Source organism: Sprattus sprattus, assembly GCF_963457725.1.
Source record: "Sprattus sprattus genome assembly, chromosome: 9".
Taxonomy (NCBI): Eukaryota; Metazoa; Chordata; class Actinopteri; order Clupeiformes; family Clupeidae; genus Sprattus; species Sprattus sprattus.
Window position 1 is genome coordinate 13,278,198 of NC_137928.1, and position 27,500 is coordinate 13,305,697.

Consider the following 27,500-nt stretch of genomic DNA (forward strand, 5'->3'; position numbering starts at 1 on the left):
CCCAATATGTGAGGAAGTATGTGAAGGGGGTGTCGATATGAAACTGTGAGTGTGTCATTGTGTGTGTGTGTGTGTGAGTGTGTGTGTGTGTGTGAGAGTGTGGTAAGGGCCTACTTCAGATCTACCATAGCTAGACACATTCCGGGAGTCTGGAACCAGCAGCAAAGGCGTGGTCTGTGAAAGCGCTGAATCACAACACACTGCCTTATGGATCACACACACACACACATACACACTCTCTAGTTCTCACACGTGTGCATGCCACACATACACACATACACACACACACACCTTTAAATGTTTCCAGCACTTTCCTTTTCCTTTATGCACAGCACCCCTGGCAATGAGAATAGAGAAAGAGAGAGAAAGCGAGAGAGAGAGAGAGAGAGAGAGAGAGAGAGAACTATTGAGGAGAGGAGGAAAAGAAAGGTTGCCTGCCATCAAAAACACCTGCTGTGCATGCTAAACACTTAACCTCAGGTCCCTCTTCCTCTCTGGCTCTGCCTGGCTCCGTCTCGGGGGGGATAATGGAAGTCATATTTCAGAGAAATGGCTGCTGCCCCCGTTCTCCTCCGCCTGCTGACCCGTGGGAGGAGAGGCGCTCCCTCCATCAAGTTCCCCCCCCCGCCACGCTGGGCCGTGCTTTGAGTCAGGCGCACGCTTGGACACCCCGCCGCTTCATTACTTAAGGGATGGGGTCCTGACAGCCGGCCGGGGGCGAGGACATTACTCTCACCTTTCGCAGCGTGCGCACACGTGCACACACACACACACACATGCACACACACACACACACACACACACAGGCCGCTGGAGAGGAGAAGGCTGGGGGAGGGCAAGAGGAGCACATTGTCTCTCCTAGACTACCTGGACTCACTTACTCTCCATACACACATTCTGTATGCGAGCACACAAAAGGCTAGACGGTCACTCACACACACTCTGCCCCTGGCAGTACGAAATTAAATAATAACAATAAGGGTGGCAGACAGGCAGACACACACACACACACACACACACACACACACACACACAGACCTCACACAGACACGTGCACAATACATCTGCATTGGTGTTTCCATCTGGAATTCGCCCAAAAATATGACAATCTTTATAGGATGTTCACTCTCAATTGCCTTCATTCACATCCAGCCATTCGTCACAGCGTCGCTTTTCAAATGGTTTTATGATTCATCATTAGACTTATGATATCACGCGAATCAATCTACTCCACAGCCTAGTACGCTAAAAGGCACACACACCTCACACCCTGCGCCGGTAATAAAGTTGCGCACACACAGCCATCCGCCCCCCCTGCCCCGCCTTTGCTCTCTTTCTTTCTCTTTCTCTCTTTCCCTCTCTCTTCACTCTCAGCCTGCCGGTGGAAAAATCAATGCACTTCGCTACGGTTGCCATGATTTGAATTTCAATGGTATTCACAGCCGAATGCTGCAAACCCTCTAATTCCGAGCCAGATCTCAAGGTCCAGCCTGTAGCTCCCCGAGGGGCTAACCTCACTGAGCAGGCTAACTCAGCAGGCTCTTCTGCCATTCGTTCTGCCTGCGGACGCGAGGAGAGCACTGTGCATACAGAGAGAGGCTGAGGGGGGAGAGAGTTAGAGATAGACTGAGAGAGGGATGTATAGTGAGGAAAGAGAGAGAGAGAGAAAGAGAGAGAGAGATGGCAGCCAGAGTGAATGGGAGGACAGCCAACAGCACAGCGAGGTTAATAGCACAGTTCTTAATGATACAGAGAATGGAGTCCCTACCAGGACTCTAACACACTCCCACAATATATAAGAGACCTCCCTCCCCCCACAAACACAGGCTTACATACGTATGTAAACAACAACAAAATGCAGTAGCACTGCAGATACTTCCATCCAAAAACACGGTATATTCAAACTGCAAAGTTTATACACATGGACTCTACCTTTTGTTGTATAAACCCCTTTCCATATACACACAAGCACAAAACTCAGGAATAAGCAGAGGCAGCACACACACACACACACACACACACACACACACACACACACACACACACACACACACACAACTGCACACCTTGCTACATCTCTCACATTTGATTCAGGTTTATTCATGCCCTGTGATCTGGCGTGGCTGTTGTTCCCTAAATGGCATTTGGTGGTGGAGTATGAGGCGCCGCTGCCCCCAGGATCTGCGCTAGCTTTGCGCACCACTGAACCCTGACAAGAGGAGCTAATGCTAACGCTCTGCTACGATATGTTATGCTATGTGCTTGCTGGGCCTCTGATAAGCTGCCGGCTCCTCAAATATTGCCTTTTAATTTCCATTTCATTAGAGAGCTGTCTCCTACAGGCCTCTCTGACATATGAGAGAGAGAGATATTTGTCAAGGCGAGAAGGCAAGAGGGGTGGGGATGGGGGTGGGGGTGGGGGGGTGTGACTACTAAAGGACAAAGACAGAACGAATGTGTGTTTGAGTGAGAGAGACAGAAAGAGGGGGAGAGGGAGAGAGAGCGAGAGTGCAGAGAAAGATCAAGAGGATAGTGAGGGAGGGCATGATGTGAGAAAGAAGAGAGATAGCATCCTCTCCTCTATACATTGTGACTCAGTGCTACTCATTGATTCATTCGTTCATTCACTCACCCATTCACTCACTCATTTATTCGTTCATTCACTCTTTCCACATTGAGGAACACCACCCTCTAGCAGTTTCAACTAACCCAGTGTGGCTGTGTTCGATAGGCGATCAATAACCAACATACACATGAAATCACACTCCATCATACGAGCGGCTCCATATCCCCCCTGGTGGATGTGACTCACACACACACACAGACACACACACACACAGGGGCTGCAGCACTGCTGGGAAGACCCTGGGCTGTCCTCATACACAAACAGCAGGAACAAGCATCTGCACACACAAGCATACACACACACACAGGCATCCCCAAGGTGGCCATTAAAGGGGAATTCCTCATAGTGCACTCCTCCTTTCCTCCCATCTTTTCCGGCCCTCTGTAAGAGGATGGGAGGACTGGTCCTTCCCCGGCGCTTTCTTCCCCTGCTTGCATCCTCTTTGGTGTGTGTTGCTGGGCTGTTGGGAGTCAGAGGGACAGGGATAGATGTGTGTGGTGTGTGTGTGTGTGTGTTTTTGTGTGTGTGTGTGTGTGTGTGTGTGTGTGTGTGTGTGTGTGTGTGTGTGCGTGCGTGTGTGTGTGCGTGTGTGTGTCTGTGTCTGTGTTTGTGTATGTGTGTATAAGTTTGTCTGTCTGTAAGGGGAGTGGCTCAAACCCTGGCTCTGGACTACTCTGAAGAATGTTCTAGACTCTTCCACTACCTTTGAAGAGTGCCACTACAGCGGGTGTACTCACAAACACAAACATATACCCACACATACTGTACACTCACACACACACCCACACTCTGTCACAAATTCAAGCTGGACCATGCAGCCACCATAAACAAACAAACACATGTAATGATTACGTAAATAGACAGGACATAAACAAACAAACACATTACGTAAATAGACAGGACGAGTTATATAGTTGTGCACTGAACTGATCTGTGAACTGGGCTGATGCTCTCCACTGTGTGTGGGTGTTGCATAAGGAGATGGCAGACATACAACATGAGGCTGGTACGGTGTGTGTGTGTGTGTGTGTGTGTCTGTGTGTGTGTGTGTGTGTGTGTGTGTGTGTGTGTGCCTGTGTGTGTGTGAAGCCAGAGCCAACAGACACCTTAAGCTCCTCTTCCAAACTGCAGTGTGCCAACAGCAGCAGTAGAGACAGGATGAGGAGAGGATTGTGGGTAATCTGCCAGAAAGGAAGAGACAGAGACAGAGAGAGAGAGAGGGAGAGAGATAGAGAATGAGGGAGAGAGGGAGAGAAAAGGCAGAGATAGAGAGAGTGAGGGAGAGAGAGAGGGAGAGTGATAGAGTGAGGGAGAGAGGGAAAGAGAGGGAGTGAGGGAGAGAGAGAAAAGGCAGAGACAGAGAGAGGGAGGGAGAGAGGAAGATAAAAGGAAGAGACGCAGAGAGTGAGGGAGAGAGAAAGAGAAAAGGAAGAGACGCAGAGAGTGAGGGAGAGAGAAAGAGAAAAGGAAGAGACAGAGCGTCAGGGAGAGAGAAAGAGAAAAGGAAGAGACAGAGAGAGTGAGGGAGAGAGGAAGAGAAAAAGGAAGAGACACAGAGAGTGAGGGAGAGAGAAAGAGAAAAGGCAGAGTGCTGGCTCCCATTAAAGGAGGCTAACAAGGCAAAATCTCAACTGGCACACTGACAGACACAGTTGCAGATAGGCATGGACTCACTCAAGCACACACACAGACACACACACACACACACACACGCACACGAACATACACAAACTTCTCTCGCGCCTCCCTGACAAAGCATCCACATCCTCTCTTTAAGAAGCAGACCCGCAACCACCCAGTGCACACACACACACAGACACTCTCCCTCTCTCACACACACACACATACAGAAACTCTCTCACACACACAGACGTACACACACACCGACCCACTCTCTCACACACACAGACGTACACACACACACTCTCTCACACACACACACACACACACACACACACACACACACACACACACACACACACACACACACACACAACAAAGCTCTCAGAAGGTGTGCGAGTTGTTATTATCTGAGCACTGCAGGCCTGGCAGGTAGCCCTTCATCCCTCATCTCGCTCACCCAGACATGGCAGATAGAGCCCAGAGCACGCACACACACACACACACACACACACACACACACACCCACAGACACACACACACACACACCAAATTCTCAATCCCTTTTTTCTCTCTTACACACGCACGTATTCTACTCACACACACACAGTTTTCTCAATCCCTGCCTCTCTTAAACACACACACACACACACTATTACACACACACACACATACACACACACACACGCACGCACACACGCATGCGTGCACCCACACACACACCCGCACACAAACAAACACACAAACTCCTGCAGAAACTTTCCTCCACGGTCGCTACAAGAGTCAACAGAAACTCGCCCTTCTCTCCCCCGCGAGTTAGCTCACCTTCACTGCCTGTTCCAGAGTCACACTGAACCCTGGGAGAGGCTCGGAATGACGGGGCTGCAGTGCAGTCTGGCCCCTGAAACGTTCCCGCTGGATGACTTCCACACTCTGACTCAGTGACAGTGGGCCCACCTTGCACTCCTGTGTAGGGACACTCACTATGCACATCTGGAGGGGTCACACCGACTCCTACATTTGATGAAGCACATTGTGCGCACTGTGTGCATAATGTGTGTGTGTGTGTGTGTGTATGAGTGTATGCGTGTGCGCTCGTTTGTGTGTTTGAGAGAGAGGGAAAGCTTGTTTGTGTCTGTAGTTTGCAGTCACACACACACAGTCAGCTACACAATGAAAATACCGTATGGCTTCTTCCCCCTTGTTGTCTGATTGACTCTCTCCTCCAGCCGGCTGCTGATGAGGCCGTCTCACTGTGCCCCAGCGCTGAGCACCGAGCCTGGGGCTTTCACTACCCAGCCAGCCTCCTCACCACAGAATAAGCCGGCAGGTAATTCCCCTCAGAAAGCCCCCGCACTGACACACTCCTTCACGGCCCACTGGTATAATCCCCTACATCCCGGCCCAGATGAGCCCGACAGGAGCCTCACAATCCTTCATCATCGTCATCATCACCTTCGTGATCTATTTCATCTGACGAGCTTAAAGAAGGTCCTCCAGCTATGTAGGCACCCCCCACCCCTTTAGCTCCACAGCCCAGTCACGCCTCAGCGTCTCAGACACCTCACCTTAATCAGCGGCATCATTATCAGCATTAGCTTCACTCTCATGACAATCACCGTCACCATCGATGGTGTTAACTTCATATCAGCAGCACTGGGTTTTATCCTACTCGTATCTTCATCATACACACACCTTCCTCTATTCCTTTCTGTTAGGAGATGCACTGAACAACACTGAAGAAGCACAATAATAATGCTGACTGGAGATAGTAATGAGGGGGAGCACAAAGGAATCTGCAGAGAGTGTCTCAAGTGATGTATGGGTCTTGTAATTCTACCATAAGCAATACATCAATATATGATAAACTTAAATAATGTACTAAGATGTATTGGTTCTAAACTTTTGTCCCATCTTTGGCTTTCTGCCACTAGCAAAAACAACAGTTTGTGTGTGTGTGTGTGTGTGTGTGTGATCTCTTCAGATGCACTCAGGGCCAGCTATAGGGGAACCCCTCAGCCTCCTCACACACACACACGCACACATCCAGGACACCTCAGCAAAGCCCCTTGAGCTGACCATAGATCTGTTGAAGGGGCCCTGTGTGACCTACACACCGTTTAACACCACAGGACTGAATACACGTTTCTCAGACAGTAGCTGAGAGAGTGTTTATGTGTGTCTGTGTGTCTCTGTGTGTGTGTGTGTGTGTGTGTGTGTGTCTGTGTGTGTCTGTGTGTGTGCGTGTGTGTGTGTGTGAGATATAGAGAGGGAGAGAGAGACACACACACACACAAATTGTTCTCACTCAGAATGACACAGCAAGTTAGAGAGCACTTCCACAAACCCACACAAAAACCGAACGTTCCATTCCATTCACCACATGCCGTAGAATAGAAGCTTGGATCTTTTTACATTCATTCTGGCCAAGATCAGCATTTCTCCCAGTCTCCATGTGCTTCAAGGGAAAATAAGCCGTTTCAACAAACTGACACACACACAGCGCATCGATAGGCCCCACTCCTGCTGTGAATCCCATTCTGTTCTATCTAATAAAAAGGCCTGAAAAAAAGACACATCTTCGGAAACCACATCACTGAGTGACAAACCAGATTCAACATCCCCGGGGATGGGGAGAGAGAGAGAGAGAGAGAGGGAGAAAGAGTGTGAAAGTGTGTGTGTGTGTGTGTGTGTGTGTGTGAGAGAGGGAGAAAGAGTGTGAAAGTGTGTGCGTGCGTGTCTTTGTGTGTGTGCGTGTGTGTGTCTGTGAGAGAGGGAGGAAAGAGTGTGAATGTGTGTGTGTGAGTGTGTGTGTGTGTGTCTGTGAGAGAGGGCGAGTGACAGAGAGAGGTCTACTTATTAAGTAGACACTCTCAGGCACTCAGTGTTCTATTAACCCCTGATGGTGATTCACATGATGTTATCCGCCGGCGGCGGTTTCTAGTACATTCCCTGAGGGGCTGTTCTGTATCAGCGGAGAGCCATGCCAGTTAGTCTGCGTTGGGAACATGGTGGGCTCTGGGTAAAAATAGCAGCCCCGGCATCAAAGGCGCTGAGACAACTCAGAGGAGCAAGCCCGATCTGTTATCTGTGCAATTATCCACGATGAGAATAGAGAGACTGTGTGTGTGTGTGTGTGTGCGCGTGTGTGTGCGTGTGTGTGTGTGGAGCAAGCTTTGCTGTGCAAGGAGTATCAAAGCCATGGACATATTCTATCTCACACACACACACACACACACACACACACACACACACACACACACACACACACACACACACACACAGTATGCAAATACATGCATCTGAACCCATTTCTGAAAACTGCTCAGGTTTTCTGTACTAATCTAAAAGTTGACCCGCCAAATGAAAGGCTTCCACACAAACGCAGAATAAAGACCACTGGAAATGCATTTGTTTGCACTTCACAATACTACAACAGCAGTGGCACTAGCAACCACAACCCCAGTGCTGTGAGAAAACACATCCTGAACAAGCCATGGTGGGGACAGTCAGAGAAACATGACATCCAAGTTTTGTTGCTGTACTAATTTGGCATAAAAGGGTGTAGTATAGTATCATGGCATTATGTTCTTCTCCTTGAGAGATTGGGGTAAAAACCTGAGGTTGAGGAGGTGTAATCAACCTGGCTTCCAGGAGATCTGGTGTGACATTTCTGGAGTTCAAAAGGTTGATGATGTGTGTCAGCAGGTCAATCTCCTCCATTATAATCAATCCCACAAACTCCCTCCCAGATCTGCGTTTTAGTCTGTAATTATGCCATTTCAAATATATATTGTGTGAGCTGAGCCTTTAGCACACATTCCCACCTACTTTAACCATATATGGGCCATTCTACCGAATTGATGCAAAGTCATGTCGGATATATTTTGAATTTTTGTATGGTTTTTTCCCAAAACTTTGTCCGCATGTATATTGTACCATATCTAAAGTACACATATCTAGTAAAAGAACTGTCAAGTTTTATATTGTATTTTCAGAATGTGTTGGAATGTTTTTCCTCTTCCAAAAATTGTCACTACCGAAACATCACATTTACTATAGTAAAAAAGTATTATTATTGACCTGTTCAGATTGTGTTTCCTTCCCTTCTCTGAAGAGTATTTTTACAAATATTTCTTGAAGATTTTCACAATGAAATCCATAGAAATGAATTTTTTACCAAATTTTCAAGTTCAATTGATTTGTTTCGGTAGTGACTACACTGTTTCGGTAGTGACTGCACTGTTGGATGGATGTTCATTTCTCTCCCAAAATCATCCAAAAGGTGCTCTGGGCCTCCCTTTAGTCCACACAACACATTTATTTAAAAATTATGGGATTGAACTACTTGCCATTTCACTTTGTCACTACCAAAATCATCTGGTCACTACCATATGTTTCGGTAGTGACTGTTTCGGTAGTGACAATTCTAGCTAACTTTAAGCATAAATAAAGAATTCTAGCAAGCACACGGCTTGCAAACACATCTTTGAAGAGGTGTACACACATACAAACATAAGATTTTCCATGAAACCCCAAAAGGTTTACTTAATTGAAGAAAACATGCGTTTCGGTAGTGACAATTCTTAAGGTTACACGTCGATTTTCAGACTTTGGAACACATTTATATAAAAACTATGGGATTTAGCTACTTACCATTCAACCATGAGGGACAGAGATGCAGTGTCACTGCATGGTCAAAAATGCAGAGTCATGGCTAAAACACAGGCTCAGCCAATGGACTAAAACTCTTGTGTTTCGGTAGTGACATGAAAACTAGGGACATGATTTTTTGAGTATAGTAAATTGATTTAAAAATTAAACCCACAATAAATCTAAATATTCCAAGTTCTGTTTCAACCCAATCATAAAGATCTTTGAAATTAAATCATTGAAAAAAATCAAAAAAAATTGAAAAGTGTTATTTAAAGGCATTGAAATTTAGATGTCAGGGTTGGGGACAGCTACTTCCCAATAGAAAGTACCCTATAAATGATGATTTTATATATATTTAGCTTATCACTATCTCATGTAATGCATTGGGTTTATATAGACCATAACATTTTCTAATTTAATATCTATGCCTAAATACCTAATTGTTTTGTAAATAGATTTTATTGTTGAGGGACTGCATATTACACGAATTCGGTAGAATGGCCCATATATGTGTGTGTGTTTGTGTGTGTTAATTTTTGGGGATCGAGTGGGGAGTTTAAAGAGTTAGCGTGTTAGCGTGACTCAGTAGTCCCACACGAGCCTGCAGTGAGGCTGAGGGCTGTGTGTGTGAGAGGGGCTGGGGTAAGCGAGCGCTAGCGTTAGCACTGGTGCTGAGGCTGCTTCATATTCCTTTGTTCTGGTGGTGAGGTGCTGATGCAGCACTTATTAAAATTAAAGAAGAGGTGATGCTCTCCGCTCAGCAGAGAGTATAGAGAGAGGCACAAGGTCAGGGCTAGTCCCTGGAGCTACTGAAAGGAGTGGAAAGTGTGTGTGTGTGTGTGTGTGTGTGTGTGTGTGTGTGTGTGAGAGAGAGAGCTTATGGATATCTACCTGAGTGTGTGTGGATGTAATTATAGGTGTGTGCATAAAACAGACATAAGTGGACGGTCAGCTAAAAAGAGAAAGAGAGAAAGAGCACACAGGACATAGACAAAGAGTGCTATAGAAAGTGAGCAAACTGTGTGTGTGTGTGTGTGTGTGTGTGTGTGTGTGTGTGTGTGTGTGTGTGTGTGTGTGTGTGTGTGTCTGTTCCAATGTGTAAATTTGTTTGGAGAGTTTGTCTCAGAGTGCCTCTATATTTGTGTGCAGAAGCGAGCCAGATGCCTAGCAACTACAAGAGCCTTAATGGGGTTGAGATGTGCTGATTGCAGCCAAAGCCACTCAAGTGATTACTCTGGTGTGTATATGAACTGAGAACGACGGAAGAAAAAAACAGTTAGAGACTCTGTGTGTGTGTGTGTGTGTGTGTGTGTGTGTGTGTGTGTGTGTGTACATGAGAGAGAGAGAGAGAGAGAGAGAGAGAGAAAGACAGAGAGAGAGAGAGAGAGAGAGAGAGAGAGAGAGAGACAGAGACAGAGAGAATGAATGCAAGAACAGAATATACAACACTGGGATAAACAACAGAAACTGCACTATGCATCAGTGATATCATCAATCAACCAATAACTGAATAACATTTTGTTGGGTACAGAACACATCAGAGACAAAATAGTCCCACTCAACTCCTAGAGAGTCACAAAGCGACAGAAGAGAGGCCAGGGCGATAAGAAGAACAAGTGCAATATAATTACAGACAGAAAGGAAAGGAAGTGAGATAGAAGACAGGAGAAGGGGGGGAGAGACAGCAAGAGACAGAGAGCAAGCAGTAGAAAGAGAGATGTAGTGAGACAAAGAGAGAAAGAAAGAGAGAGAGAGAGAGAGAGGGAGGGAGAGAGGGAAAGAGAGACAGAGAGAGAGAAAATGAGTAATGGTCTCATCTCCCTCCTGTACCTGTGGCCAGAGGCACTGTCCCCTAAGGTGACAGACTGTGTCTTTTGTGGAACATACATTCTGTGTGTGCGCGCGTGTGTGTGTGTGTGTGGGTGGGTGTGAGTGTGTGTGTGTCTGTGTGTGTCTGTGTGTGTGTGTGTGTGTGTGTGTGTGTGTGTCTGTGTGTGGGTGGGTGGGTGGGTGAGTTTGTGTGTGTGTCTGTGTCTGCGTGACGGTGTGGGTGTGGGTGTGTGTGTGTCTGTGTGTGGGTGGGTGGGTGGGTGTGTGTGTATATGTGGGTGTGTGTGTGTCTGTGTGTGTGTGTGTGTCTGTGTCTGTGTGAGTGTGTTAGTCTGTGTGTGTCTGTGTGTGTGTGTGTGTGTTGGCAAATGTGAGTGTGTCGTCAGGCTGCTTGAATTAAAATTGCAGCTGTGATTGGGAAACAACAGGGGGGAAGACGCGAGGGATTTAGGAGAGCACACATCAAAAGAAGTGCCTGTCACCCGCCACCCGTCGCCCGTCGCCCGCCCATACAGACAGAGCAGAAGAGGACAGACAAGAACAAGACCAACTGATAGACTGACTCACAACCAGACAGCCAGACAGGGAGCATCTCGTGCCAGTGGCACTAATCACAATTTAGAAAATGAAGCCTACTGCTCTGAATAACATATTAGCCAACTAGCGCTAATAACTAATCATCATTTAAGGACATGCGAGACGCTACTCGCCAGAAGATGCTCGGCCTTATTTGGCATTAGCAGTGTAGCAGTCAAAATTGCCATGTCACACACCATGTCCGGCCAATCTAGCCTCTCTAAATCTGGTGCAGCAATCACCCCTTTAATTGGCTGTCTAATCATCCCTTTAATTGCCTTGCAGTTGCCCATGACTCACACAAAATGGCTGCAACACATCTCCCAGGGCAATGAGAATCAACACAAAACGAAAGCTCCTGGGACAAAAAGGTTGTTGTTGTTGTTGTTTGTGTGTGTGTGGTGTGTGTGTGTGTGTATTGTTCTGGGAATTCTCAAGGACATTTGTGAAATTGCATTTGTCAGAAATCTGTCCAAAACCCCTTTGTCCCCTCAGTGTTATTTAGTGTGTGGCAAGGTGAGGACACAGCTGGAGCACCTGCACCACACACACACACACACACACACACACACACACACACACACACACACACACACACACACACACACACACACACACACACACACACACACACACACACACACACACACACACACACACACACGGCACTGTGTGAAAAATGGGTGGCCGGTGCTGATTAAACTCAGCCCTTCCTCTGTCTCAGCCTGCTAAACTCCCTTTAAAGGAAAAGCTCCCACCATAAATACCCCCCCACCCACCCAACCACACACACACACACCCAACCGTTCACACACACACACACACAGACACACCCAACAGTCCACACACACACACACACAGACACACAGACACACACACACACAAACACACACACACACACACACACAGGAAAGTCCCTTGACCTCGTCTCAGTCTGGTCTTTGATCGTGTGGAATGTACATGCTCAGCACACTGTCCTCCCTACACCTCTGACCTCACACACTATGCTGTGTCATTCACACACAAACACACAAACGCGCACATACGCACATACGCACATACACACACACGCACATATACACACACACACACACTAATTGTATTGACAAGCCCTATAAGCACACACACACATGCATACAACACTCACAAATACACAGACACATGCATGCACACACACACACACACAACACACACACACACTACGCACACACACACGCACACAGACAGCATAACTGCCATGCTCCAGTGTGTTCAGTGTATTTGCGGTGAAGTGAGGCCATTGGCGTGCACAGATGCTGTCAGTGCTCATTACCACTCATTAGCCCTGTCATGCTAACTCACAGCCGTGTGTGTGTGTGTGTGTGTGTGTGTGTGTGTGTGTGTGTGTGTCCATAAAGGGGGAAGGATCTTGATGTTTGTATAGCATTTGGACCTGGTTGTAAAAAAATGTTGTTCATTTTGTGATTTAAACAGAACTCTTACTGTGAAACATAAGCTATTACGTAAACAGCCTTACCTCTCCTCCAATCACCTCCTGTAACTGATCACCTGGACTATTCCAAGTGAGAGATCACACCCCGAGCACACTTCTCACTGTGAGAAGGGTGGTGGCTCACAGCATGTGTGTGTGTTTGCTCTCTAGAATCTACAGTGTGTGTGTGTGTGTGTGTGTGCATGTTTTGCCTCCGGTGTTACCTGAGAGCTAATGATGCGTTGGGAGGAGCGCTCAATGTTGGCAGGCAGACCGAAAAAGGCTGGCCGGTCGTCTTCTGGAAGGTTCTCGATCATGCCGCGGTAGTCCTTCAGGCATGACACAGACAGTCATACACGTGTACATACACACACACACACTCGTGCACGCACACACTTAGTTGGGAATACAAGGAGATAAGACACACACTCAATCTGTCAGTTAAGGATACAGCATGCTCCGTCTGTAACCCCAGGGTTTAAAATAAATCCATGCAGCCATAAATCAAACACACACAACCACCCACAGTGAGAGTGTGTGTGTGTGTACATGTGTATACTGTGAGTGTGTGTGTGTGTGCAGGCTCACCAGTGCGCTGCATGAGCTGGGCAGGTTGATCTGCGCTGGGAAGGGGCTGCTCTTCCTGCCGCGGCTCTGACCCGAGCCCAGCAGGCGCGCGCTGAAGAACTGCAGCAGGTAGGAGCGCAGGATGCGCAGGTCGCACAGGTTGTCCATGCGCCCGCCGTAGATGGCGTTCTCCAGGAGCCCGTGGACAAACTCCCACTGGAACGTCTTACCGCCTGACACAGACAGAAACACACACACACACACACACACACACACACACACACACACACACACACACACACACACACACACACACACACACACACACACACACACACACACACACACACACACACACACACACACACACACACACACACACACACAAACACACACACACAGATATGTGGATGTCTGAGTCTACTTATTCAATGTATTGAATGAAGACGTCACAACACGAACCACTAACCCATGAACTAAACCATGTGAATGGCCACAGGCCAGTGACACATCATGCTGAGTGTGATGGACAGGTAATAGACTTGAACAGTGGAGCAATAAAGGCCTTAGTAGCACCAGTAGCCCATCAAAGCAACACGCTAGTGCACACGTGCTAACATGCTAATTACTCTGTTTGCACATCCATTTAATCACAGTACACACACACAAATGCTGCACTATTAATCCACATACAAACATGTTTGTTAACACATTCATGCGCAAACACACAAACACCCACCTTCAAATAGCCTGTCGATGATGTCGAAGCCCGCTCGCAGATCTGACATGGAGAACTCGTAGAACTTCGTCCAGCCCTGTGGCCCCAACGGAGACACACACACACACACACACACACACACACAGACACACAAAGACACACACACACACACACACACACACACACACACACACACAAACACACACATAAGACACAATGAGAGCTGGCAGGAGTCTCCATGTTGCAATGACTCAATCCCAGCACACTAGCAAAGCACTGCATTCCCTTTGATCAGACGTGTGGTGCAACCCGACACCAGCGACCCCTTCACAAAGCAGTTCATCAAAGACCAAAGCACCCTTTGAAAATCGGGAATGGGGGAGAAAAAAAACACATACACACACCAGATTGTGACACTGTGGTAAATTAAAAGTGTTCGAAAGACCACACAGCAGAGCCCTAGATTACACACAGATACGGACGCTAAATTATTCATCGTTCTGATCATCTATCATGTTTAATTCGTATAGTGCAGCACAAGTGAAAACTCCACTGACGCTAGCTCCACTAGGCTAACAACTGGAAAGAAATTTAAGCGGCTATTAATGATGTTCTGTTGTAATCATTATCTTTAGGCGCCTACCGGTATTTAAAAATTCACGGTGCGCTTCTCGTTGCTGGCTCAGACTCCGTTCATTTAGCGTGGAGAATTCGCAGAGGGAAATTCATTTGTGAAAAGACTTATTCACGGAGATGACTGATTGGTGCAGAATGAGTCCTGGCCAGCCTTATTTACAGTTTGGGACACTGCGCAATCAACCGGAGGATGAGAGGGTACGGCAGTGGAGCTGGGCTGACCCCAGGGGTTAATACAGACAGGAAGAGACCCTACGTGTGTGTGTGTGTGTGTGTGTGTGACAAAGGGAGAGGGAGAGAGAGAGAGGTTAAACACTCTTTTATTAAACCATTGCCTCACTTTCTCACACACACACGTAGGGTCTCTTCCTGTCTGTATTAACCCCTGGGGTCAGCCCAGCTCCACTGCCGTATAAACGATAAAACACATACAGCATTACAATTCCCCACTCACAGAGCCTGCATATTTACATTACTCAAAATACTGCTCTCCCTCTCACACTTTAAATACCATCTGCCCATCATCATCAAGAGAGAGGAATGTGTGTGTGTGTGTGTGTGTGTGTGTGTGTGTGTGTGTGTGTGTGTGTGTGTGTGTGTGTGTGTGTGTGTGTGTTTATATAAGGCAATGAAGGACATAAATAAGCTGATTTTCTTCTGTTTAAAGAGGATGTTTTTTTATTACTGGGCCTGCTGTTTTTGTCCGATTAAAATCATAAGCTTCCATGAGCTTTGTACTGACCAGGAGTTTCACAGCGAGCAGAGTGCAAGGGCAATGATCTGCTTTGCAGAGAAAGTGTGTTTCCACTGGGCTAGAAAGAATGTGGATGTGTGAGTCTGTGTGTGTGTGTGTGTGTGTGTGTGTGTGTGTGTGTGTGTGTGTATGTGTGTGTGTGTGTGTGTGTGTGTGTGAGAGAAAGTGAGTGTGTGTGTGTACATGGGACCGACCGCAAGACTGCAAGCAATAGGGAAATATATGGAAAAGAGGGTGAAAGAAAGTCAGACACCAAGGGAGCCAGAAACGATCAGGAAGGAAGTGTACCAAGTATACCAGAAAGAAAAAGACGGAGAGGGAGCGATCAAGGATGCCTTATGCAATCTGTATGACGGCTGGAGCCTGGGGGTGCCCTGAAGTCATTTGGTCCGGTCCACGACTCTGGAGCCTTTGTGTAAGAGTGTGTGTGTGTGTGTGTGTGTGTGTGAGAGATAGTGTGTGTGTGTGTGTGTGTGTGTGTGTGAGTGTGAGAGAGAGAGAGAGAGAGAGAGAGAGAGAGAGAGAGAGAGAGAGAGAGAGAGAGAGAGAGAGAGAGAGAGAGAGAGAGAGAGAGAGAGAGAGAGTGAGTGTGTGTGTGTGTGTGAGTGTGTGTGTGTGTGTGTGTGTGTGTGTGTGTGTGTGTGTGTGTGTTTGAAAGAAAGTCATTTGGTCCGGGCCACGACTCTGGAAGCCTTTCATGGGAGAACAGCCTCAAATCTCCACCCATCTTGAGGATGCAGGGACAGGGCTGTTGCCCCTGTGTGAGACTTTACGTCTGCACTGAATTTATTTCATCTTTCTCCAAAAGGCAAAGCCAACCCGTGGCTGTCAAATAGACCAAGACCCTCCCCTCCTTCTTTCCTGTTCCTCGAGAAGAAAGGCACTCCTTCACGAGGACTCTTCCTTCCATAAAAGCATCCTCTCTCAAACAGAAACCAACATGTGAGTGCCCTGGTTCCTTGAAAGAAGTGAGGAGTGAATGTGTGGGTGTGTGTGTGTGCGTGTGCGTGTGTGTGTGTGTGTGTGTGTGTGTGTGTGTGTGTGTGTGTGTGTGTGTGTGTGCATCTGTCTGTCTGTGTGTGTTTATTTATTCGTGTGTGTGTGTGAGAGAGAGTGAGGCAGAGCGCTAGAGGCTTGAAGAGAGAGAGAGGGTTGAAGACAGAGGGCTAGTGATCTGTACACATTAACAGAAGAGGCACGTAGAGACTGCACAGCGCAGGAAGAAGGGCGGACGCCTGGGGGTGGAGGGAGCGACGGAGATGAAACCGAGAAGGAGGAACGGAGAGGAGAAAAGAAGCTCCGCAGAGCCTGCTGGGGTGATAATTATTGCACAATCACGTTCCAAGCAAAGGTAAGCAATTAACCCCCATTAATTAAGAACCAGCCCGGTGACCACTGGTGCAAAAGAGAGAGAAGAAAAGAGGGAGAGAAATGATGGGGAAGGAGGGTAGGGGGAGAGAGAGAGAGAGAGAGACAGAAGGAGAGGGCAGAAGGGGGAGTTAATTAATAACACAGGATCCTTCAAAGCCTGGGCTCTGAAAATAATTGTCGACTTAATTACCCCCACAGTCCCGAGCGGATACAGGGACACGCGCGTTGTGACAGCAGCCGTCTTCGTGCAGCGGCACTTTAATTGTGTTTCGTTACACATGACAATGACTAAAGCAACAGACTTGCATTCTCTCTCTCTCTCTCTCTCTCTCTCTCTCTGTGTGAAGCCATATGATGATGAAAAAGACACCACCTTCGACCACTCACACTATCAGATTAACCTGCTCTAATCCTCCATTTTGGATAATGACTATGAGAACATACAGTGTAGGTCTGATCATGGAGTTCTACTGCAGTGCGGGCGTGTGGAGCTTCTTGCTGCACCACTCGGCTGTATGTGTTTATTCACATGTTTAGGAAAGAGGTTTACCATCAAGCTAAAAGCGATTCTACACATAGCAGCACATCTGTGTATGTATGTGCCCGTGGCAGTATGCATACATTAGTGTATGTTTGTGCATGTGTGTGTGTCTACGTGTATAAGTATATATGTGTGCATGCTTGAATGCACACGTGTGACTGTGTATATGTGTAATGGTGTGTGAGTGCGTGTGTGCGCTCGTATGTGTTTGTTTGTGTGTGTGTTTGTGTGTCAGAGTGTGTGTGTGTGTGTGTGTGTGTGAGTGTGAGTTTGTGTGTGTGTGTGTGCGTAAGTACCTGTGGGATGTAGTTGCGTCTCTCCTGGCAGACGGCGTGGAACCAGCCAGGCAGAAGAGGGCCTGTGCGCGGGACAGCAGCCCCCCCTTACTGACCTGCTCTGGGCTCCAGGACTCATACGTCCTCAGCAGGTTCTTCTTCAGCCCAGGAGGAGCCTGATAGGAGAACACACACAGAGAACAGGGTGAAGTTTGTGTGTGTATGAGTGTGTGTGTGTGAGTGTATGAGTGTGTGAGTGTGTGAGTGGTTGTGTGTGGTTGTGTGTGTGTGTGTGTGTGTGTGTGTGTGTGTGTGTGTGTGTGTGTGTGTGTGTGTGTGTGTGTGTGTGTGTGTGTGTGTGTGTGTGTGTGTGTGTTGTGTGTGTGAACAGACAAGTGCCCACTTCTGAATCTGAAACTAATCCTTGTACTCATAAGTCATCTCTGAGTTTGTGTGTGTGAGTGTTTGTTGTCAATCACACACTCACAAACACACTCATATATATACAACGTCAGACAACTGCCCATGCATACTCACATTAATATATACCCAAAGGGCATGCACTAGTAAACAAGCATGCACGCACACACACACAAACTCTCTCTCACACACACACACACACACACACACACACACACACACACACACACAAACTCTCAAACACAGACACACACACAGACACACACACTCACACACACACACACACACACACAAACTCTCAAACACAGACACACTCACTCACTCACTCACTCACTCACTCACTCACTCACTCACTCACTCACTCACTCACACACTCACTCACTCACTCACACACACACACACACACACACACACACACACACACACACACTCACACACACTCACACACTCACACACACACTCACACAGTCACACACAGACACACACAGACACACACACACACACACACACACAGACACACACACACACACACACACACACACACACACACACATCCCATCTCTGTGCCTTGAGGGTCCCAGTCGATGTCATTATCCTGTCTTCTCCCTCTGACCGCTTCACATCAAAACACATTTGCCTGGTTGGTACCGGCCCAAACATCACACAAGCTATTTTCACGCCCCACATCACTGAGTCAGACTTCCAGCGCCTTGCCATACACTTGCTCAGAAATGGAGAAGAGTACAAAACAACAGAGGAAAGAACACGATGCCATTTCATGGTGGCCTATTATTTGCGGGTGGGGGCAAGACAGCCGAACACGATCACATATGCAGGACTTCTTCCATCCAAATCACTCCCTGCCGCGCCCAACCCATGATACTGATCATTTTCGTGTGTGTGTGTTTGGGGAGGCGTGGAAATTGCTTGCGAGAGTCTCACACAGAGGAGCCCAGAGGAGAACAGAAGAGATGGTTCCAGCCATCCGAAGCAGCTGGAGAAGACAATTCCCATGAGCCACCACAGGGAAGTGAGCACACTATATGTTTTGGCTTGTGGGAGGGCACTCGCCATGACGACCGTGTTTAGAGCTAAACTGGGGAGCAAAATGATGAGTTTGTGCGGAAGTATAAAGTGTTGAAATGCGCACACAAGAGCACATGAAAGAAGTGCTGCTCAGTGACGGAGAAGAGGGACGAGAGCCTTCTGTGCCAAAATGCAAATGGAAACGTTAACAAAAGGAATGTTTTCCGAACCTTCTTGTGATTTAAATAAGATGCACTTGCAATGTATGGGTACACTTCAGTCCACCACGTCTTTTCAGAAGAAAAAAAAAAGTAACCGGTTTCTTTCAAGCCCGGAGCCTAAGCACACAGCCTTCAGGAAATTGAGAATTATGAAGATGAATCACACCAAACTGAGAACGAACGGAAAGAATAAGCGTCATTCTGATTCATAGGCGGCCTATGGAGATCGACTGAAACGCTGAGAAAGAGAGATAGGAATGAACAGTCGGTGAGAGAAACAGGAAGAGAGAGAGAAAAAGAAAGAAAAAGAGAAAGAAAGAAAGAAAGATAGAAAGAGAGAGGTTATGATAATGATTGCCTGTGTTGACGCAGGCAGCGTTGACGGTGTTGTATTGTTTACGCGGGTTTCAGGAACACAGCGCTCCTTCGTCTCAGGTACAGAGTCATGATATTCAAATGAGTCGAGCCGGACCACACACACACACACACACACACACACACACACACACACACACACACACACACACACACACACACACACTGCCCACTCACTAAACATGCAAATACAAAGACCGCCCTCCTCATCATCTTTCAAGCCTAAAGATGCAAAAACAGTGACGCACACGCAGATGAGAAGGAGGGAGGATGTTAAGTAATCTGCTGCAGGTGGTATTTCTTTGCATATGTACTTGTCTGTAGTCACCAGCGAGTTTATGCCTCCTCAGATTAAGTGACTGTGGGCTTTATTATAATATTTGTGTGCCTTTTGATGTATGTGTGCCTTATTACATGGACATGGCTATCCTTTTGTGTGGGTGTGCGTGCGTCAGTGTCTATGTGGGTGTTTGTTTTAGTGTGTGTGTCTGTGTGAGTGTGTGTGTCTGTGTGAGTGTGTGTGTGTGTGTGTGTGTGTGTGTGTGTGTGTGTGTGCTTGTGTGTGTTTGTTCATGTGTCTGTGTGTGTGTGTGTTTGTGTGTGTTTGTGTGTGTGTGTGTGTGTGTGTGTGTGTGTGTGTGTCTGTCTGTGTCTGTGTGTGTCTGTGAGTTTCTGTTTTATTGTGTGTGTTGCCTAGCCCACTGGATAGCCTCAGCAATACAACAGGATGCAGTCTAAAGGTGTTTTTATGGTTCTGCGACAGTTGCCTCGACGGACTCGTTTTCATTATTGGTTCTCCACCGGTTGTGGGTGTTGTAAAGCATTAAAAAAAAAAAAAGATGGCAGCGGACCATACTCCGTAGACGGTCATATTTGTACATAAAAGTTGCTTGTTTGACTTTTTTTTTTGTTAGATTTGGTAAAAGTTACAGAAAAAAAGACACTGTGCAATGAAAAAAAACATTATTGTAACTGAAAAATACATCTGAGGGGATTTGCGAGGTATCTGAGCCAGTTGTCTGATGTTGGCATAATACTACCCACAAGGTAAACAGCGATGTATTGACGGATTGACGGAGTTAACAGTTACAAAATTTGGGAGGTGCACGTCAGGCCACAAAGAGGTGCTCGGAGAGGGTTTGCAACGTCAGAGAGGGGCGACCATAAATTGCGCTCAAGTCTTTCCTCACCAGTAGGCTACCTGTTCGGCCAAAAGCGTCCACCCACGGGTGATCAGAAGGAAGTCAGACAGAGCACAGGGGAGCACCTCTGCATCGCTGGACACCTCCAGAAAATAAGCCCCGCTGAAACCTCACGTGTACAGCCTGCTAGTCACTCACACTGACAGACAACAAATGCACCAGAAACATGATCGAAACCTCGTAGGATTCATATTGTTCAGGAAATGCGAGCACACTGGTGTCGCTGCATAAAGTGGGTTCATTTTCCTTGATGAAAGCTCATTTAGGATTTGGGTGAGAGGATCACGCTCTCTGAGGATAGATACAGTCTCGGTAGCTAGCATCACCATGGGGTTGAATCTACAATTAAAATATGGCTTTCATCCTGCAGCAAAGACACGCTGATTTCCATTAAAAGAAAAAAGCTGATGACTCTCTTCATATCCCTGAACAAAAAAGGATTAAAGCTGCCAAGTCAACACCCTGAACATAAACTGCACAGTCATCGACAAGAAAAATAACAACAACAAATACACAATGGACACATCTGAGAGCGAAATACTAATGCTAGCAGCTAACAATGTCATGGCAGAACACACCAACAACACTCATCTCCCTGTACCCATTTGGGGAAGGCAACAAGCCGCACTGCTTTTCAATACTGAGTGGTTTGGAAGTAGGGCAGGATCAATCAGGGCAAGAGGAGACATGATGAAGTTTAAATATGCAGATGTTCTGCTGGTGGAAACAGTCGTCACAGCTGGGGTAGTCACATCCAAGGTCAAAGTTCAAACACTCAAATCAGACATATTCCTAATGAGCAGACACTTCCAATGTTACAGTGTGGTTCCCCATTTTTATAAGGAACAAGCTGTGAGAGAATCGCAAGGGGGAGAAAAAAACCCAAGGACCTCTGCATTCATTCTGTTCCGACTTGTCTTAAGCCTCTATTGTGTTGAACCATGTTCTCTAGAGCCATATCCTTCAAGTCTATGGCTTTCTGATGAACCTCCCTCCTGTGTGGGACGGAGTGGGTTTGTGTGAGGAGGGGGGAGGCCAAGGCCGTGTCCTGACTCCACTGCTTTTTTAATGGCTTTCTGATTTGTGTCGTGTCCTCACTCCAGCAGAAGGCCACAGCCCCACAGTGCTACAAAGGTGTCACCACAAACATAAACATCTGCCGACCCCAGAGTGTCATAGAGAAATAGCATCTGGTCCAGCACAGCAAGAACTGTGCTATGCTGGCCATTGCTTGGTACGTATTGATCTACTGATAATGACAAGGAAGTGTTAAAAAATGTAAAATAGTGGACTACCAAGCTGGCAACCAAGTGTCTGTGTGTGTGTTTTGTGTGTGTGTGTGTGTGTGTGTGTGTGTGTGTGCGTGTGTGGGTGTGGTGGTGGGGGGGCCTGTGTGTGTGTGTGTGTGTGTGTGTGTGTGTGTGTGTTGTGTGTGTGTGTTGTGTATGTGTGCATGTGTGTATGTGTGTGTGTGTGTGCCAGAGGCAGTGTAAATCTGGTGCGCTCTACTTCCTGGCAAGCTAAAGCTCCTCCCGAAGCATGCCTGTCAAACAATGAGCCTGGTCAAGTGGCTGATTCCGCCTCCAAGGGGCTGCATTAGCCCATGGACCATGCAGCACACCCCCCAGCCACACACACGCACGCACGCAAACACGCACGCAGGCACGCACGCACGCACGCACACACACACATACAAATGCACGCACGCACACACACACACACACACACACGCGCGCACGCACGCACACACACACACACACACTCACACACACACTTTGTGTTGTCAAGGGGCGGACACAATCAGGGGAAACCATGTTAGTGTGCTGTTCTATTTTTAGGCCAAACACACTGCCCACCCAACACATGCACTCTTTCTCTCCCTCACTTTCTCTCTCTTCTTCCCCCCCCTCCTTACCTCCCTCCATCCCTCTCTGAGCTTATGTAACTCTCGCCCTGCATCTCCCAGGCACCAGGGAGGAGTCCTTAAGCCCCAGTGTGACAACAGTGTGAAAAGTCTGTGTGTCACAGCCTGAGCAGGGAGATGTGAAATATTGAGGTGGACAAAGAGGTGTGGAAATGCAGTTGGGTGCACTCTGAAAAGAGCAGCACACTCCCCAAAATAAAAAAACACACACACACACACACACACACACACACACACACACACACACACACACACACACACACACACACACACACACACGCACACGCGCTGGAGTGCACTCTTATCTCCTGGAGGAGAACCCACAAATGTTTTCAACTGTGAAAAATCTGTGGAAAACGGTTCAGACAAAAAAAAATTATTCTGGGAGAACTTGTGACCCATGAAGAACCTTTTCATTTCAAAGAGTGTAAAGCAGCTGTGAGCTGACGGATTTGGAGGGGTTTGGAAGGGGGTGTGAAGTGTGGTACCCACCTCGTAGGTGATCTTAAGGCTCGACTGCAACAGGATAGGGGTGAACTTGGGGTGCACCTCAGCCGTCAGCCAGAGACGAAAGCCTGCCTTGGGCTGCATTGCGTTCACCTCCTGGAGCGACAGAAGAGATACGAAGGAGATGATAGAGAGAGAGAAGAGAGAGAGAGATATGTTTAAAAAATAAACTTTATTAAACCAGCATACAGATCTAGAACACCTAAAAAAAGGCTACTATGTAGCCATACCCCATACTACACCCACACCATGGCAAAGGCGCACCAAACACCTGGTAAATAAAATACTACCATTGTTTTCAACTGACAACAGACCTTCGTTTACACACCACTTGCATGACAAAAATCAGACATTATCTGATGGTGACTTGAAATAAGGGCGAGAGAGAGAGGGCGAGAGAGAGAGAGAGAGAGAGAGAGAGAGAGAGAGAGAGAGAGAGAGAGAGAGAGAGGGAGGAAGAGAGCTTGTGAAGAATGGCACCAATAAAGAAGGAGCAGCTCTGATTACACATGGGCGGCGTGACAGAGACGGAGAGGCTTAATCCCGAGCAGAGATATCTGCGCTGATAATGTTTATTGGGGCGCTGCTGCTGCGCCGGGCTGATTGGCGAAGCGCCGTCAACAGTCAGGGCCGCTCGGCGCGTGGCTTAGATTGCCAGTGTTACAGAACATCACAAAGTGGTTTAGACAGACACATGCATCCCTCTGTAATTACATGAATGGGCCCAGGAAAAAGAATGCACTACATTAAAGACAACTTATCTCCTCCTCCCCAACATATCATTCTCTCCCTCACATCCCTCTCCCTCTCTCTCTCCCTCTCCCTCTCCCTATCTCTCTCTCTCTCCCTCTCTCTCTCTCTCTCTCTCTCTCTCTCGCTCTCTCACTCTCGCGGTTAAAATTAGCTCTGAGTAGCCTGGGGAAGACTCTGTTTGATTCAGTACTCATTCACACACTAAAATGTTTTAGTGGCACATTTAACATGGCACCCATCTCCCCCACTAAAGCGATCCAAGCGTGCTCTACAATAGCTGCGTGGGATGTCGAGGAGGGCCAGGGCCACACAGCCAAGCAAATCAAACACAAACACATCTCAAGCTGGGATGTCTTTGTTTATCTTTCAGAGTATGTGTGTGTCTCCCTACCTCTCTGTCTCTGTCTCTGTGTGTGTGTGTGTGTGTGTGTGTCTGTTTGTGTGTGTGTGTTTGTTTGTGTTTGTACGTCGTTGCTTCCCCAAATTTGAACATCTGTTCTCTGCTTATTTATCTCAAGAGGGAAAAAAAGCACACACAGCAGAATGCCATAATATATATTTCAGTTCGTGCTATCTAATTTAGCTAGAAAACATTTTACTCCCCAGTCACCGCGAAAATAGAGACAAAAGAAATATGCTCACCACACACACATACACACACACACACACACAAAAACACAAACTACTGGCCAGAGGGTAAAATTTGGATGCTGTGTTATGGGGCTCTGGTTTGATGAAATGACAGCGTATGGTAGGATCAGATGACGGAAAATGAGAGAGAGAGAGAGAGAGAGAGAGAAAGATATCTCTTGTTCTTGTTGTCTTTCTCTCCTTCCCTCTCTCTCTCTCTCTTTCCCTCTCTCATTTCTCCTCTGGTCAGTGCACTCGCCAGCTGGCTGTGTGTGGGTCTCCAGTGAGTGGGTGCAGAGGAGAAAAGGCGGAAAACACGTTTAATATTCTGGCAGAGTTGCACGAGTCGGTGCCTGTCAAATCAACGTGGGGGGGTGGGGGAGGGGGAGCAAGAAAGAGGAGGACTGAATAATTCTGTCCCCATCTTATGAAAAAGAGAAAAAAAAGGAGAAGGAAAAAAAAGAAAATGACAATTGTGTGTAAAATGATTTCTTTGATCGCGAGATGAAAAGAAAATAGCACGGCAAATGTTTGGGGAAGAATGTGATGCTGACAAAATGTTATTTCCTGTCTCCGCGTAAATAAAGCCATTTTCGACACGTTTTGTCGGTGGTCTAAATGAAGCTGTTTCCTCTTTACACACCCTTGTGGATATCTGGGATGCTGAGCGAAGAGAGGTTCTGTGTGTGTGTGTGTGTGAGTGTGTGAGTGTGTTGCCTAGGGTCCTGAGCATGTCTCTCGACGTATGGAGAGAAAGCCTGAGACAGGACATGCTGAGAGAGGCTGACATAAAAAGTAGATCTCTCCAGGGGATTATGTGTGTGTGATGTGCTGTCCACCTACACACACACACACACCTACCTACACACACACACACACACACAGACACACAGACACACACTTCTGCATCTCTAATGTATGTGGCTGTGGGTCCTGGAGGAAAGAGCGAGAGAGAAAGAGAGAGAGACAGAGAGAGAGAGAGAGAGAGAGAGAGAGATAGGGAGAGAGTGAAGGAAAGAGCGAGAGAGAAAGAGAAAAAGAGAGAGAGAGAGAGAGAGAGAGAGAGGGAGAGAGAGAGAGAGAGAGAGAGAGGGAGAGAGTGTTGTTGGGTAATATGCCTGACATCTGCATAGGAACACTCTCTCCCTGTCTCCTGCCACAGGGGAGGCACCCTTCTTTATCAGCTTCTGTGCCATATTTCATCAGCAGAACAGAAGCATTACCCAATGCAATCTCTCTCCCTGTCACACTCACACAAATAAAAAATCAATGTGTCATCAAAGGCCCATGTCATGGTTGAATATGCTTATAAAGAGACAACTGGTAGTGTGGCAGACTCACGCGCTTGCCATTCCAGCACTGAGGGATTACGCACACGGCACTGCTGCAGAGATCATTACGTTAGTTGACTTAATACCCTCTTTTTCTCATTTTCTCTTTAACAATCTCTCTCTCTCTCTCTCTGTCAAACACACACACATTCACACACACACACACTCTCTCTCTCTCTCACGAACACACACACACACACACACACACACACACACAAACACACACAGAAACACAGAAACACACACACACACACACACACACACACACACACACACACACACACACACACACACACACACACACACACACACACACACACACACACACACACACACACACAGTGTCTCTCTGCTGTGGTAATGAAGCGGTGGCAGGGAGTCTGCAGTGCAGGCTGGAGGAGCTGCATGCCTATGGAGGAGAGGCAGGTGGAGCTGATTCAGTTAGCCAGCGCGGCACACAGAGCTGACGGAGAGAGAGGGAGCACTGAGGCGTGCTGTCATATTGTTTCCACTCACACGCACTTACACTCGCATACACTTACACACACACAAACAGGCAGACAAACACACACCGATGCATGCGCACAAACACACACACACACTCACACACACACAAATGCAAGCACACACACATGCATGCACAGGCAAACACACGTGCACACACAAACACATATACACACAAGCATGCATGCACGCAAACCCTGAATACACAACAACACACACACAAACGGTCACACAGGCACACTCACACTGCAACCATACAAGCACAGACGCATGCACTAACACACACACACAGACACATAAACACAGCCTTCTGAATATAGCTACAACTTTGTCACAGTGCCACAGAGAGAGAAGGAAGGAGGGAGGAGGGTAACTGAAAACGAAGGAGGCAGACAGTGGAGGGGAGAGAAAGAGAGACACAGGCGGAGGTGAAAATGGGATGGAGAGTCAAAAATTGAACAAGAAATCTGGGAGGAATGTGAGACTGAAATGAAAACTTTTTTTCCCCCCCATCACAGAGATGTGTGTGTGTGTGTATGTGTGTGTGTGTGTGTAAGTGAGTGAGTGATTGAGTGTGTGTAAGTGAGTGAGTGTGTTCCTCCGCATTTCAAAGAAAGAGACAAACGACTATTGTGAAAATAGCTAAGTCGTCCCAGCAGCGCTGGGAAGCATACAAAGTTAAGCCACACTGAGAACCAGGAGCACTTGAACACCTCTCTGACACACACGCACACACAAACACACACATAAACACCCGCACACACACACACTCCCAACCCTCCACCTTGAGATTTAATTAGTGGATTCCAGATGACAACTTCAGACACAATTACAATTAGCACCAGTGGCCTCGCCTCGTGAAGGAGAATTCAGGTCGGCTCTGACGAGCTTTGAGCGGCAGCCTCTCTGTGCCAGCACATAGATGAGAGACAGCACAGCAGATGTTCCCCAGGTGATAAACCAGGC

At 47.3% G+C, this 27,500-nt stretch overlaps 1 protein-coding gene across 1 annotated transcript in view; it reads right to left on the reverse strand.

Moving 5' to 3' along the window:
- dync2h1 (dynein cytoplasmic 2 heavy chain 1) overlaps positions 1-27,500 on the reverse strand; it is a gene marked incomplete at its 5' end in the record, with an annotated part of 168,631 nt that overhangs the window by 40,812 nt on the left and 100,319 nt on the right. The window contains 6 exon segments of the mRNA XM_080844294.1: positions 13,004-13,108; positions 13,368-13,579; positions 14,086-14,161; positions 17,663-17,709; positions 17,712-17,817; positions 23,302-23,412. Coding sequence (XP_080700420.1) covers positions 13,004-13,108; positions 13,368-13,579; positions 14,086-14,161; positions 17,663-17,709; positions 17,712-17,817; positions 23,302-23,412 — 657 coding nt within the window.